Source organism: Mesoplodon mirus, assembly GCF_964341445.2.
Source record: "Mesoplodon mirus genome assembly, chromosome: 12".
Taxonomy (NCBI): Eukaryota; Metazoa; Chordata; class Mammalia; order Artiodactyla; family Ziphiidae; genus Mesoplodon; species Mesoplodon mirus.
The window spans coordinates 2,174,561-2,191,690 of record NC_138988.1 but is presented as its reverse complement, the minus strand read 5'-3'; the positions used below and the strand labels follow the sequence as shown (position 1 = coordinate 2,191,690).

Here is a 17,130-nt window from a genome sequence, read left to right as displayed (position 1 = left end):
GTACTGACCCCAATAAATCTCAGAACTAAAGTCGAGAGAAAGAGGAAGCTGCTGCTAAATACGCATGCGTGAAGACATTTCTGTAACTCACGAAACCAAAAATCACTACAATGTTGTGTGAACGTGTGAGAAAGAGGGGGGCGGGGGGGTTACACCGATTTCTAGGCAAGGGTGGCTGTACACCTCTCAAAAGCATGGGAAGCCAAGAGCGTGTAAATTGTATCTGTAGCCTCTTATTTCTTTAAAAAAAAAACAGAAAAGAAAGAAAGAAAGAAAAGAAAAAAGGAACAAGAAAGAAATAAAGGAAATATGGCAAAATATTAATACCTAAATTGTGGGTACATTGTTGTACATTTTTCTGTGTACGTTTCTCTACTTCAAAAAAAAAGCATGGCTTGAAAACCTCATTAAAATGCTTAAAGGACATTAAAAAGCACTGAGGCTGTTTAACCTGGAAAGAGAAAACTCGGAAGGAGTTGCAAGGTGTTCCTAGTCTTTTAGGACCTGAAAAACAGGACTGACATAACTCTCCTACATCTCCCACAGCCAGTGAGGAGCCTGACTCCAGAAGCTTCAGGGTTGGACTAGAACCAGGTAAAGCAGATTGACTGAAGGTTAAGGAAATGATTTGCAGCAGTTACAGCTCAATGAATGGGAAACAGGAAGCAAGTGCCCCGGCTCTAGAATTTTCCACCTCATACTGGAAACACAACCGCTTGCTGAAACACTGCTGAGGAGATCCAGGCCAAGAACAAGGAGGTAAATTCAGGGACCTGAGGGTCCTTGCTGGGAGTCGGACACTCAGATCACATGCTTTCAGGAGTGCCATTTCCCTCATTCCACCGTAAGAAGCAAATGGCTTCTCATGTTCCAAAGAGAGCCTCTCCACCCTGGCACATCCCATATACCCACCCTACACAGCATCTATCACATAGAAGTGTATTTATTTATCTGGAAGTCTCTGGTCAATATTAGAGATTTTCATGTTTCCCATACACACAACACCATGGACCAGGAGCACAGAAATACTGGTGGAGTGGGAAAGGATGGGATGGGATGGGATGGGATGGGATGGGATGGACGGACGGACAGATGGATGAGGTGAGATGGACCGGGTAAGTCAAAATTGCATGTAGTAGTTTTCACTTTGGAATAATATTTGAATCTTATTGAAGTATCCTGAATTTGAAATATTTCATAATTCTTTTCCAGGTCTAGTTATACTATAAATTTCCAAAGTCCCATCCTAACTTACTTTGAAATTTTTGCTTTTCCAACAAGTTTGTTAAGCTGTTAAATGACGGCCTCTCAATTAACTTCTCCATCTCTGTCATGGTTGCCCCTCCCAAAGAAATACCTGGTCTTGAAGTACCACATCTAGAAAATTCACAAAGAGAAAAATAAATGAAAGTGAGAAAAATCAGGGACCAGATCTAAGAATCTATTTATTGGACTGCATGTAAGCAGATTTTTAAAAATATAACACTGCATTCCTCTAACCCAGTGCTTCTCAAATTTCAACATGCATATGAATCACTGAATAAAATGCACATTGTGGTTCAGCAAGCCTGGGGTGGCCCTGAGATGCCCATTTCTAACAAGCCTGCAGTCATGCTGAGGCTGCCAGTCTGCAGACAAACTTGCATTATCATTATTGATGGAAAAATAATATATTTTATAAAAAGCAACTGAAACTCTAAAATATTCAGGAATTCTTTTACAGGAATTATCCACAAAAACTACAGGAAGAAAAAAATCAACCCTATTAAAAGTCATAAAGGAGGGCTTCCCTGGTGGCTCAGTGGTTGAGAGTCCGCCTGCCGATGCAGGGGACACGGGTTCATGCCCCAGTCCGGGAAGATCCCACATGCCGCGGAGCGGCTGGGCCTGTAAGCCATGGCCGCTGAGCCTGCGCGTCCGGAGCCTGTGCTCCTCAACAGGAGAAGCCACAACAGTGAGAGGCCCGCGTACCACACAAAAAAAAAAAGTCATAAAGGAGGAGCTGAATTAGGTGAAAAGATACACCATGATCATGGATGGGAGAACTTCAAAATGTAAAAATGTCAATTCACTACCCTGAGAAAACCATAATTCAAAAAGAGTCATGTACCAGTCCCTCCAATCAGGAAACTTGCACAAGCCTCTTAGATAGCCTGATCCACCACAGGGCTGACAGCAGAAGCAAGAAGAACTACAATCCTGCAGCCTGTGGAACAAAAACCACATTCACAGAAAGACAGACAAGATGAAAAGGCAGAGGGATATGTACCACATGAAGGAACAAGATAAAACCCCCAAAAAACAACCAAATGAAGTGTGGAGATAGGCAACCTTTCAGAAAAAGAATTCAGAATCATGATACTGAAGATGATCCAGGACATCAGAAAAAGAATGGAGGCAAAGATCGAGAAGATGCAAGAAATGTTTAACAAAGACCTAGAAGCATTAAAGAACAAACAAACAGAGATGAACAATACAATAACTGAAATGAAAACTACACTTGAAGGAATCAATAGCAGAATAATTGAGGCAGAAGAACGGAGAAGTGACCTGGAAGACAGAATGGTGGAATTCACTGCTGCAAAACAGAATAAAGAAAAAAGAATGAAAAGAAATGGAGACAGCCTAGGAAACCTCTGGGACAACATTAAACGCAACAACATTCACATTATAAGGGTCCCAGAAGGAGGAGAGAGAGAGAAAGGACCAGAGAAAATATTTGAAGAGATTATAGTCAAAAATTTCCCTAACATGGGAAAGGAAACAGTCACCCAAGTACAGGAAGCACAGAGGGTCCCATACAGAATAAACCCAAGGAGAAACATGCTGAGACACAGAGTAATCAAACTGGCAAAAATTAAAGACAAAGAAAAATTACTGAAAGCAGAAAGGGAAAAACAACAAATAACATACAAGGGAACTCCCACAAGGTTAACAACTGATTTCTCAGCAGAAACTCTACAAGCCAGAAGGGAGTGGCATGATATACTTAAAGTGATGAAAGGGAAGAACCGACAACCAAGATTACTCTACCTGGCAAGGATCTCATTCAGATTTGAGGGAGAAATCAAAAGCTTTACAGACAAGCAAAAACTCAGAGAAGTCAGCACCACCAAACCAGCTCTACAGCAAATGCTAAAGGAACTTCTCTAGGTAGGAAACACAAGAGAAGAAAAGTACCTACAAAAACAAACCCAAAACAATTAAGAAAATGGTCATAGGAACATACATATCGATAATTACCTTAAACCTGAATGAATTAAATGCTCCAACCAAAAGAAACAGGCTTGCTGACTGGATACAAAAACAAGAGCCATATATATGCTGTCTACAAGAGACCCACTTCAGACCTAGGGACACATACAGACTGAAAGTGAGGGGATGGAAAAAGATATTCCATGCAAATGGAAATCAAAAGAAAGTATACTCATATCAGATAAAATAGACTTTAAAATAAAGAATGTTACAAGAGAAAAGGAAGGACACTACATAATGATCAAGGAATCAATCCAAGAAGAAGATATAACAGTTATAAACATATATGCACACAACATAGGAGCACCTCAATACATAAGGCAACTGCTAACAGCTATAAAAGAGGAAATCGACACTTACACAATAATAGTGGGGGACTTTAACATCTCACTTACACCACTGGACAGATCACCCAAAATGAAAATAAATAAGGAAACAAGCTTTAAATGACACAATAGACCAGACAGATTTAATTGATATTTATAGGACGTTCCATCCAGAAACAGCAGATTACACTTTCTTCTCAAGTGCGCATGGAACATTCTCCAGGATAGATCACATCTTGGGTCACAAATCCAGCCTCAGGAAATTTAAGAAAACTGAAATCATATCAAGCATCTTTCCTGACCACAACGCTATGAGATTAGAAATGAGTTACAGGGAAAAGTATGTAAAAAACACAAACACGGGCCTCCCTGGTGGCGCAGTGGTTGAGAGTCCGCCTGCCGATGCAGGGGATACGGGTTCGTGCCCCGGTCTGGGAGGATCCCATATGCCGCGGAGCGGCTGGGCCCGTGAGCCATGGCCGCTGGGCCTGCGCATCCGGAGCCTGTGCTCCGCAACGGGAGAGGCCACAACAGTGAGAGGCCCGCATACCGGAAAAAAAAAAAAAAAAAAAAAAAAAAAAAAAAAAAAAACACAAACACGTGGAGGCTAAACAATACGTTACTAAGTAACCAAGAGATCACTGAGGAAATCAAAGATGAAATAAAAAAATAATGACAATGAAAACACGACGATCCAAAACCTATGGGATGCAGCAAAAGCAGTTCCAAGAGGGAAGTTTATATCTATACAACTCTACCTCAAGAAACAAGAAAAGTCTCAAATAAACAATCTAACCTTACACCTAAAGAACCTAGAGAAAGAAGAACAAACAAAACCCAAAATTAGCAGAAGGAAAGAAATCATAAAGATCAGAGCAGAAATAAATGAAATAGACACAAAGAAAACAATTGCAAAGATCAATAAAACTAAAAGCTGGTTCTTTGAGAAGATAAACAAAATTGATAAACCATTAGCCAGACTCATCAAGAGGGAGAGGACTCAAATCATTACAATTAGAAATGAAAAAGAAGTTACAACAGACACCGCAGAAATACAAAGCATCCTAAGAGACTACTACAAGCAACTCTATGCCAATAAAATGGACAACCTGGAAGAAATGGACAAATTCTTAGAAAGGTATAACCTTCCAAGACTGAACCAGGAAGAAATAGGAAATATGAACAGACCAATCACAAGTAATGAAACTGAAACTGTGATTAAAAATCTTCCAACATGGGCTTCCCTGGTGGCACAGTGGTTGAGATTCTGCCTGCTAATGCAGGGGACACGGGTTCAAGCCTTGGTTTGGGAGGGTCCCACATGCTGTGGAGCAACTAGGCCCGTGAGCCACAACTACTGAGCCTGCTCATCTGCAGCCTGTGCTCCACAACAAGAGAGGCCGTAATAGTGAGAGGTCCGTGCTCCGCGATGAAGAGTGGCCCCCAGAGTGGCCCCCGCTTGCCACAACTAGAGAAAGCCCTCGCACAGAAACGAAGACCCAACACAGCAAAAATTAATTAATTAATTAATAAACTCCTACCCCCAACATCTTAAAAAAAAATCTTCCAACAAACAAAAGTCCAGTACCAGATGGCTTCACAGGTGAATTCTATCAAACATTTAGAGAAGAGCTAACACCCATCCTTCTCAACCTCTTCCAAAAAATTACGGAGGAAGAAATACTCCCAAACTCATTCTATGAGGCCACCATCACCCTGATACCAAAACCAGACAAAGATACTACAAAACAAGAAAATTACAAACCAATATCACTGATGAATATAGATGCAAAGAATCCTCAACAAAATACTAGCAAACAGAATCCAACAACACATTAAAAGGATCATACACCATGATCAAATGGGATTTATCCCAGGGATGCAAGGATTCTTCAATATATGCAAATCAATCAATGTGATACACCATATTAACAAATTGAAGAATAAAAACTAAATGATCATCTCAATAGATGCAGAAAAACTTTTGACAAAATTCAACACCCATTTATGATAAAAAAAAACTCTCCAGAAAGTGGGCATAGAAGGAACCTACATCAACATAATAAAGGCTGTATATGACAAACCCACAGCAAACATCATTCTCAATGGTGAAAAACTGAAAGCATTTCCTCTAAGATCAGGAAAAAGACAAGGATGTCCACTCTCACCACTATTATTCAACATAGTTTTGGAAGTCCTAGCCACGGCAATCAGAGAAGAAAAAGAAATAAAAGGAATACAAATTGGAAAAGAAAAACTGTCACTGTTTGCAGATGACATGATACTATACATAGAGAATCCTAAAGAGGCCACCAGAAAACTACTAGAGCTAATCAATGAATTTGGTAAAGCTGTAGGATACAAAATTAATGCACAGAAATCTCTTGCATTCCTATACACTAATGATGAAAAATCTGAAATAGAAATTATGGAAACAGTCCCATTTACCATTTCAACTAAAAGAATAAAATACCTAGGAATAAACCTACCTAGGGAGACAAAAGACCTGTATGCAGAAAAGTATAAGACACTGATGAAAGAAATTAAAGATGATACCAACAGATGGAGAGATATACCATGTTCTTGGATTGGAAGAATCACTATTGTGAAAATGACTATACTACCCAAAGCAATCTACAGATTCAATGCAATCCCTATCAAATTACCAATGGCATTTTTATGGAACTAGAACAAATCATCTTAAAATTTGTATGGAGACACAAAAGACCCCGAAGAGCCAAAGCAGTCTTGAGGGAAAAATTGGAGTTGCAGGAATCAGACTCCCTGACTTCAGACTATATTACAAAGCAACAGTAATCAAGACAATATGGTACTGGCACAAAAACAGAAACATAGATCAATGGAACAAGATAGAAAGCCCAGAGAAAAACCCACGCACCTATAGTCAACTAATCTATGACAAAGGAGGCAAGGATATACAATGGAGAAAAGACAGTCTCTTCAATAAGTGGTGCTGGGAAAACTGGACAGCTACATGTAAAAGAATGAAATTAGAACACTCCCTAACACCAAACACAAAAATAAACTGACAATGGATTCGAGACCTAAATGTAAGACCAGACATTATAAAATTCTTAGAGGAAAACATAGGAAGAACACTCTTTGACATAAATGACAGCAAGATCTTTTTTGATCCACCTCCTAGAGTAATGGAAATAAAAACAAAAATAAACAAATGGGACCTAATGAAACTTCAAAGCTTTTGCACAACAAAGGAAACTACAAACAAAACGAAAAGACAACCCTCAGAATGGGAAAAAATATTTGCAAACAAATCAATGGACAAAGGATTAATCTCCAAAATATATAAACAGCTCATTCAGCTCAATATTAAAGAAACAAACAACCCAATCCAGAAATGGGCAGAAGACCTAAACAGACATTTCTCCAAAGGAGACATACAGATGGCCGAGAAGCACATGAAAAGCTGCTCAACATCACTAATTATTAGAGAAATGCAAATCAAAACTACAATGAGGTATCAACTCACACCAGTTAGAATGGGCATCATCAGAAAATGTACAAACAACAAATGCTGGAGAGGGTGTGGAGAAAAGGGAACCCTCTTGCACTGTTGGTGGGAATGTAAATTGATACAGCCACTATGGAGAACAGTATGGAGGTTCCTTAAAAAACTAAAAATAGAATTACCATATGACCCAGCAATCCCACTACTGGGCATATACCCAGAGAAAACCATAATTGAAAAAGACCCATGCACCGCAATGTTCACTGCAGCACTATTTACAATAGCCAGGTCATGGAAACAACCTAAATGCCCATCGACTGATGAACGGATAAAGAAGATGTGGTACATATATACAATGGAATATTACTCAGCCATAAAAAGGAACGAAATTGAGTCATTTGTTGAGATGTGGATGGATCTAAAGACTGTCATACAGAATGAACTAAGTCTGAAAGCAAAAAACAAATATCGTATGTTAACGCACATATGTGGAACCTAGAAAAATGGTACAGATGAACCGGTTTGCAGGGCAGAAGTTGAGACACAGATGTAGAGAACAAACGTATGGACACTAAGGGGGGGAAACCGCGGTGGGTGGGGATGGTGGTGTGCTGAATTGGGCGATTGGGATTGACATGTATACACTGATGTGTATAAAATTGATGACCAATAAGAACCTGCAGTATAAAAAAACAAACAAAAAAAGCAACTAATACTAAACTTTCTTTGGGTTATTTGTATGGAAATATGTTAATATAAATGTTTCAGACATAACATGAAATTTCTAAAAATCTTATATGTTCTGGTATAATGTTATGTCATAATTCTAGTTATTACTTTAAAGTGTATATCTCAGAAATAACTAAATTTCCTTCTCAATTGCATCATTATGAACTTTCATTAAATCTTTAACCGTGGTCATTTTTAAGTCTTTTGTCATTTACAGACAGTTCTGGGTGTACTCTGATGCTTTTGCAAAAATGTTCCTATAAAAAGGTTTCATCTTCAAGGAATTCATGGAAAAGACTCTGACAAGTACAGGTTTCTGGTAACTGACTATACTGCTGAACTGAATGAATAAGCATTTTCAGAACTCTAATGGAAAACTGATGAATTCATAAAAGTGCTAACAAAAGATCAAGATAAAAAAATTAATTATATGGGACTGAGTGAACTGATGATGATTATAATTTTTGTGACTTTCTGTTTGAATAAAAGAAAATCCCCCCCCAAAATAAAAAAGATACATGCACCCCAATGTTCATTGCAGCACTATGTACAATAGCCAGGTCATGGAAGCAACCTAAATGCCCACAGACAGATGAATGGATAAAGAAGATGTGGTACATACATACAATGGAATATTACTCAACCATACAAAGGAACGAAATTGGGTCATTTTTTGAGACATGGATGGATCTAGAGATTGTCATACAGAGTGAAGTAAGTCAGAAAGAGAAAAACAAATATCGTATATTAACGCGTATATGTGGAACCTAGAAAAATGGTACAGATGAACCGGTTTGCAGGGCAGAAATTGAGACACAGATGTAGAGAACAAACGTATGGACACCAATGGAGGAAAGCGGCGGGGGGGGGGGGGTGTGCTGAACTGGACGATTGGGATTGACATGTATACACTGATGTGTATACAACTGATGACTAATAAGAACCTGCTTAATAAAAAAATAAAATAGGGCTTCCCTGGTGGCGCAGTGGTTGAGAGTCCACCTGCCGATGCAGGGGACACGGGTTCGTGTCCCAGTCTGGGAGGATCCCACATGCCGTGGAGTGGCTGGGCCCATGAGCCATGGCCGCTGAGCCTGTGCGTCCAGAGCCTGTGCTCCACAACGGGAGAGGCCACAACAGTAAGAGGCCCGCGTACCGCAAAATAAATAAATAAATAAATAAAATAAAATAAAATTCAAAAATTTTAAAATATCTGTTGTTGATGATAATAATACTGTTGGATTATTATCACTGTCCACACAGACATAAAAAAAAACACAAAAAGAGTCACGTACCACAATGTTCATCACAGCACTATTTACAATAGCCAGGACATGGAAGCAACCTAGGTGTCCATCGACAGATGAATGGATGAGGAGGATGTGGCACACATATACAATGGAATATTACTCAGCCATAAAAAGAAACGAAATTGAGTTATTTGTAATGAGGTGGATGGACCTGGAGTCTGTCATACAGAGTGAAGCGAGTCGGAAAGAGAAAAACTAATACCGTATGCTAACACATATATATGGAATCTAAAAAAAAAATGTTTATGAAGAACCCAGGGGCAGGACGCGAATAAAGACACAGACCTACTGGAGAATGGACTTGAGGACACGGGGAGGGGGAAGGGTAAGCTGTGACAAAGCGAGAGAATGGCATGGACATATATACACTACCAAATGTAAAATAGATAGCTAGTGGGAAGCAGCCACATTGCACAGGGAGATCAGCTCAGTGCTTTGTGACCACCTAGAGGGGTGGGATAGGGAGGGTGGGAGGGAGGGAGACACAAGAGGGAAGAGATATGGGGATATATGTATAGCTGATTCACTTTGTTATAAAGCAAAAACTAACACACCATTGTAAAGCAATTATATTCCAATAAAGATGTTAAAAAAAAAAATATATATATATATATATATATATATATTCTTGGGGGGAAAAAAGTCCATTCTCCCCAAATTAATCTGTAAATTCCTGCAAAAAAAATTTTTAATCGACACTTTAAAACATGTTCTGAGTCACGTTGCTGTACAGAAGAAATTAACACAACACTGTAAATCAACTATAATTCAATAAAATTTTCGAAAAAAATGACATGTTCTCTGGTTCTTCCCATCCTATCCCGTCAAGCCACCAGCTGGGCCTCCATTCTCCCTGACTCCCCACGGCATCTGAGAAGCCTCCTTCGCTGGACCCTCATTAGGCTACAGGAGGCTCCAAGAGCAACCGCACTCTCAACAGGAAAGGCTGTGGACTCAGTCATCTGAAGGTGTGGGCTGGGATCCTGGCGTTACCAACACTCTCAAGATGACCAACAATTCTACTTTTATAACTTTGTAAAAATCACGTAACCTCTCAGTCACTTTATGGAGAAAATGGAGATGGTAATACCACCCCACAGAGTGATACTGCTGATGATTAAATGCGATACAGTAACGCACACAAAAGCATGGTGCCCGATGCACAACACACACTCAAAGGCACAGCATGCCTCTCTCTCCGTTCCGTTCATCTCAGCTGGACTGCGTCAGATCGAACATAACTGAAGTTACCAAAAATCGACATGACGCTGGGTGAGAATCTGTGGGGCAAGTACAAGAGGGGGTTCCACTCCCACACCCCAAAATAACACAGGGCCATCCTTACTGTACTGTGTCAAGATCTTCCATCCTGAGCAGCTCTTCATCGTCCTCGGTGGTCTTGGGAAGAGTTGCCTTTTCTGCTGGGTGAGAAGCCAGTGATATTAGCCAGCGTCTCGAAACTTCCTGTTCTATACGATTTCACTAAGGCACATGCAATGCCAGCCCCATGGGGAACAGTCCCCAAGCATTCAGTAAAAAGGTCTGTCAATAATACGTGAGTAATGAATGAATACACAGAATAACTATGGTTACTTTGGACAAATGGAGGCAAGAGAAGGCCTCTAGGTCCTTATCTAACCCCCCAGAGAACAAAAAAGAAGAAAAGTCTATCATCTGTTCAACTGTCCACTTCAGCACCGTAGAGAATACTGAACACCCCCCCCACAAGATTCCTAAGTTCCCACCAACAGGGAATAGTTCAGCACGTTACAGTGCCGCCAGCAGGGGAAATATTACAAAGTCACCACAGATGAAGTTTACGGAAAGTTCTTAAGGAAACAGGACAGTGCATGCAATGGAGTAATCTCAGAACAGAAAATTATGTGTCCAGAATAACTTCATCCATGTAAAAAAAAAATCTTAGCACAAAAACAAAAGAGTTGCCGTAATATGAAAACCAAACTACTACGTTTGTTCCTGGTGACAGCACGATAGATTGTTTTATAACATGTTACGGAAAAACCCGAGCGAACTTTTTGGCCAACCCAGCATATTCACTGAATATTCTAAAAAACAAACGAAAAAAGATGTACCTAACTTCTACGGCTAGGAAAGGGTTTTTTTTTTTTTTTTTTGGTAAGTCACAAAAATGAAAGAGCAAGAATCCACGATGAAAGAGTCGCACAGGGAGAGCCGCGCCCGCTTCGGAGGGTGAAGAGGCGCAGTGCAGCCACGGCACACGCGGGGCGGACTCCAGTGTACACGCGCCACTCCAGCTACGCCAACCAACCACCTTCCCTGCCGGGGTCTCCACTCACCATGTCCAGACCTTAAGCATTTTCTTGCTTTTTCTGGCTTCCCTGGTGTGTGGTCCTGATGCAGCTTCTCTTTGACGTGAATGCCCTGTTCAGATGATCTTCTCTGACTTAAAACCAAATGTTTCACCTCCTCTAGAATGCAGGAGAAGAAAGCATCATGGACTCAATCAGAAATACACACTGATACCCACGCTGTGACAATCACTCTCCTGGTGCTGGACGAATAAGGGAGGCAAGGCCGCTGCCCTCCTGGAGCTGCTGCCTGGGGAGCTGCTTCAAAACACCAGGAAATGCAAACCTCAACTGGCAATGGCTTCTCCCAAACTAGGTCACTAAGCACTCGGTATCTGTTGTTGCATTTGATGTTCACGCTGCACTCTAAGAAAGGCATCATCACCTTCCCATTTTATTGACGATTAAGTCACTCTCCTGTGGTCAGAGAGCTGATCCTTTACCAAAGTGAGGACAATCCCCAGCAAGGGTGACACCCCTCCGTGTCTTTCACGTCCATTAGTGTGGGGCTTTGCACGCACACAGCAGCAGCCAACAAAGAGAATGACAAATGCCGTATGATATCACTTGTATGTGGAATCTAAAATATGACACAAATGAACCTGTCTATGAAACAGAAACAGACTCACAGACACAGAGAACAGACTGGTGGTTGCCAAGGGGCAGATGGTTGGGGGAGGGAAGGATTGAGAGTTTAGGGTTAACAGATGTAAGCTATTATATATAGAATGGATAGCAACAAGGCCCTACTGTAGAGCACAGGGAACTATAGTCAATATCCTATGATAAACCATAATGGAAAAGAATATTTTTAAAATGAAAAATGTATACACAAATAACTGAATCACTTTAGTGTACAGCAGTGAACATTATAAATCAACTATACTTCAATTAAAAAAATATTGATTAAAGAAAGCTCCTCCAGGGCTTCCCTGGTGGCGCAGTGGTTGAGAGTCCGCCTGCCGATGCAGGGGACACGGGTTCATGCCCTAGTCCAGGAGGATCCCACATGCCGCGGAGCGGCTGGGCCCATGAGCCACGGCCGCGAGCCTGCGCGTCTGGAGCCTATGCTCCGCAACGGGAGAGGCCACAACAGTGAGAAGCCCACATACTGCAAAAAAAAAAAAAAAAAAAAGCTCCTCCAAAATAATAAAAAAAAAGAAGATAACTTCTTAAGTGGAAAAAGGCAGGACTTAAGACAGTATGTACACTGGATCCGTCTTTGTTAAAATTTTGTACCCAGTTGTAAAATGCACAGGAAAATGTTAGCAATGGCTGTCTCTGCTCAGACATCATATGATTTTAATTTTTTCTCCTTTTGGCTAATCTACTTCTAAATTGTTTTGCAAAGTGAATACACACTTATATTTTTAACGGAAAAAAATTAGTTAACTTAAGAGGCAGTGATGCCAGGCGTGGGACAGGGTTCAAGGAGGAGCAGTGGCCCCAACGACGCTCACAGCAAAAGGCCCATGGGCCCTCACTGAAGGGCCCGTGACACCCGTCCTCCTCCCTTTTCCGGCCGGCTGATTCCATTTACCCTTCCAAACTTGTCTCCATGGCCCCTTCTCCAGGAAGTCCTCCTGGTACACCCACCCTGGCACCTCTGCTCCAGGGTAAGCCCCCTGCCAGGCAGATGTTTACCAGAAGTTTGGGCTCGGCAGCTCTGGGGCAGGCCCTGGAATCTGCATTGAGGCTGCACTCCAGGTGCATCCAATGAAGGTGGTTTAGAGCCCACGCTCTGAGGACACGGGTCTTTCCTTTGGTCCAAGTGAGAAAAGAGAACTTGAATCCCATTTTCTCACCCAGGACTAGTAGTTTAGAGGCAAATCAGTGATTTTCAGCCAGGGGCGATTTTGCACCTGCGGACAATGTCTGAAGAAATTTCTAGTTGTCACAGCTGGGAGGCTAGTCCTGGCGTCTAGTGGGTAGAGGTCAGGGATGCTGCTAACAGTCCTCCAGTGCCCAGGACGGCCCCTGCAACAAGGAACAATCCGACCCAAGATGCCAACACTGCCGAGGGTAAGAAACCCGGGATAGCAATGAAAGATTAAAACTCGGAAGCCCCAAGCCCCCAGGGTCAGGAAGGCTCCTTGAGGAGGGCAGGCTGGAAACCGGAGAAGAAACTTTCCAGTCACGCAAAACTGGGTTCTGATTCTGGCGCTGCCTCTCGCTACAAGCAAGCCCAGGCCTACTTTGCTCATGGAAAGTGGGGAGGGTTGTACTTGTCTGGAAGCCGCGATCAGCAGCCGTAACAGCAACTCATTCCACCCATTCTCTGAAGCATGTCGACTTTACCTTCTAATATCTCTGAAAACTGGGATGTATCTTACAAGAATGCCACTCCATATTTTAAGTGGCAGCATTTTATTATAGTTTTAAAATTCCCTCTACAGGGGCTTCCCTGGTGGCACAGTGGTTGAGAATCTGCCTGCTAATGCAGGGGACACGGGTTCGAGCCCTGGTATGGGAGGATCCCACATGCCGCGGAGTAACTGGGCCCGTGAGCCACAACTACTGAGCCTGCGCGTCTGCAGCCTATGCTCCCCCACAAGAAAGGCCGCGATAGTGAGAGGCCCGTGCACCGCGAGGAAGAGTGGCCCCCGCTTGCCACAACTAGAGAAAGCCCTCACACAGAAACGAAGACCCAACACAGCAAAAATAAATTAATTAATTAATAAACTCCTACCCCCAACATCTTCTAAAAAAAAAAAATTCCCTCTACACAATGCAATCCCCCTTATTGCAGGGGGAGGGGGCGCACTCCCACCACCCTGCCCTCAGGCATCTGGCCAGATGAAGTAGGTGCCCAAGGTCACCATTAGCTCAGGATGGAGACAGGGTTCAATTCAGCTGCGTGACTTCAACCTAGGCCTCTGTCCTTTGAGTGGAGTTTGAAAGGAGACTTTCTGGCACTGATACAATCTTTACATGAGGAAGAGTCTGAAGGGCCTAATGGAAACAGGGCTGTGGGACTTCTGAGTTTTCTCTTTCATTTCTCAATAGCCTCTAATTTTTTTGTTTAGGAAGCACACCAGACTCATCCTGGGACACAGGCCAGTGGTGAGTGCCCGCCTCAGCACTGCCCGGAGTGGTGGCTGACGGGCGGCACACAGACTTGGGGCACCCTTCCCATCGCCGCACGTGTCCTGGAGGGAGGGGGTATCACTGCACCGACAGAAACCAGTGTGGACCCCAGGGAAACCAGATGCACCAAACGAGGAGATGCTGGCTGGCTTTTCTGCTGTTACCGGTGAGAAGCCACATGCCTCTGGACACATTTCAAATCAAACATTAATGCCTGACTGGGGCTTTCTTGGTGGCGCAGCAGTTGAGAGTCCGCCTGCCGATGCAGGGGACACGTGTTCATGCCCTGGTCCAGGAAGATCCCACATGCCGTGGAGAGGCTGGGCCCGTGAGCCATGGCCACTGGGCCTGCACGTGCGGAGCCTGTGCTCCGCAATGGGAGAGGTCACAACAGTGAGAGGCCCGCGTACCACAAAAAAAAACATTAATGACTGACTTACCAAAAGATCCTGCATCTTCCAGAAACCCAGAAGGTTTTAATCGATAATGCTTGGCTTTTTTCGAAACCTTGTCCTTGGTGTCCCAGAGCCTCAAGGTGATTTTGTGAAAATTTATTTTCTTTAGTAACTCCTTTGTCATGTTGATGTTAAAACTTTGGGTCCACGACACCCAGACCTTGTCCCCTTCTTGCCATGGCCTGATGGTCTGTGTAAAAGGACAAGAGACTCTCAGTGTTGAAAGCTCAGAGGCCAAGATCTGACCGCTGCCACGATGTGGCAGGCCCTGCCTTCCGCTTGTCTGTCTGTGCATCCCACTCCCTCCTGGCTCCCAACTCACATAGGGAATCAGGAAATGGGTGCCACAGACAGGGGCCTGCACGCCTCTGGGTTGCTCGGAAAAATAAAGTAAAAGCAATTCCCTGCAAAGAGTGTCCCTCCCAGGGACTCCCCATCCTGACCCAGAGCCCTGCCCCAGGCGGGAGTGTGCGTGTGTGTGCGGGTGGCGGGTGTGCACACACACACATACTCACGTGTACACAGAGAAAGAAATAACAAGAGCTGCCAAAACTTTTGAAACACCAAAGAAATTATTAGGTAAAAATACCTTCATAGAAAATCATAGAGCTGCTATCAATATTATTAGGTTTGTGCAGATTCCCATTCAGTAGGCCTAGAGTGGCGACAAAGATCCTACATTTCTAGCAAGTTCTAGGGGAAGTGAGCATCCTTTGTGGCTCTTGCTATTTCTTGTGGGTATCAGACTATATGCAAGGCCACACACACACACACACACACACACACACACACATTCACCTTTATTCCTGAATCCAGGAACACTTTGGCCAAGGCTGGAAACACCACCACATCGACCTTTTTAGGCTCCCCATCATCAGGCAGGAGGAAGTATTCGATGTGGTAGTAATGGCGAACCTTTGCAACAGGTTTGTCCATTTTAGGCTGTCTCCTGTATTTTTCAACCAAACTTGAACATTTTCCTTTGTGACCTAGAAGACACAGATGTAATGAGACTTGTTCTAACCTCACGTGGGAAAGCAGACCCGTCTCCACGATTCCCCGGAACCAAGAAGAGCCCAAGGCTGGAGGAGGTGCCGTGTGCAGACTCCCCACTGCCGCCCGCTTGGAGTTAAGATGAATGTCCGGTCCTCCCAGCCACCAGAGGAGCAGCCCCAGGGCTGGAAGCCAGTGTGTGGAATTATAGCGCGTGACTCTGAGGTGAGCATCTCCTTAAATTTTTTTTACCGTAGGCACTTACCTGCCTGCCCCTAATCTCGACAGTAAGAGGAAGGTTTAAAAAAACCCAAAAAAACCCATCAATACAGGGTAGTATAAATTAGACACATACGATGGAATACTATATAGGTGTTTAAAACAAATGACAACAAAGTAAAACCAGGTCTGCTCATATCCTGTAAGATATCTAAGAGGTGCCATCAAATTTTTAAAGAGCAAGTTGTAGAACAGGATACATAGGAACTCATTTCTCTTAAGTAAACAACTTACATAAACATTCATAAATAAATTCATAACTATTTATGTATTGAATGAAAAAACATTGAAGCTAGAATTTTATATCCAGCCAAAGATAGATCCTTCGAAGGTACTGGCATCATAAAAATACTCTCGGGCAAGGTCTCATAAGTTGAGCTGCACAGCAATCTATTTTGTAAACGCCTTTGGAATAAGTGCCAAACTAAGAAAAACAAATCTAGGAGATGCTGCAAGAGATGTGAGGATTAAAGGTAATCAAATAAGCACCAGTTTTCTTTTGGGTGGTATTTGCAGATGTCTTTTTCCAGACTCTTTTGCTTGATATCAACCGACCAAAGATAAAAAGCACCATTATGGATAGAGGAGGTCACACACAATGACCAAAAATTCAATTCGCCAGGAAGATAGGTCAATTCTAAAACATGGTATACACCCAACCAAATAGCCTCCAAAATATCTGAAGCAACCATCAACAGAACTAAAAGGAAAAGTTGAAATTAATCATCATGGGGAGATATTTCAGGCAGAACAACAAAAAAAGACATATCAAAAAATGGAGTACTTCTTGATATATCTAGGAATACACCTATCTAAGGAGGCAAAAGACCTGTACTCCAAAAACTATAAGACACTGATGAAAGAAATCAAAGACGT

General features: G+C 42.5%; 1 protein-coding gene across 1 annotated transcript in view; it reads right to left on the bottom strand.

The window, feature by feature from the left end:
- Window positions 1-17,130, bottom strand: part of CFAP92 (cilia and flagella associated protein 92 (putative)) — a 326,108-nt gene that overhangs the window by 304,541 nt on the left and 4,437 nt on the right. Inside the window, 5 exon segments of the mRNA XM_082638951.1 lie at window positions 1,256-1,377; window positions 10,456-10,531; window positions 11,429-11,560; window positions 14,968-15,172; window positions 15,781-15,971. Coding sequence (XP_082495077.1) covers window positions 1,256-1,377; window positions 10,456-10,531; window positions 11,429-11,560; window positions 14,968-15,172; window positions 15,781-15,971 — 726 coding nt within the window.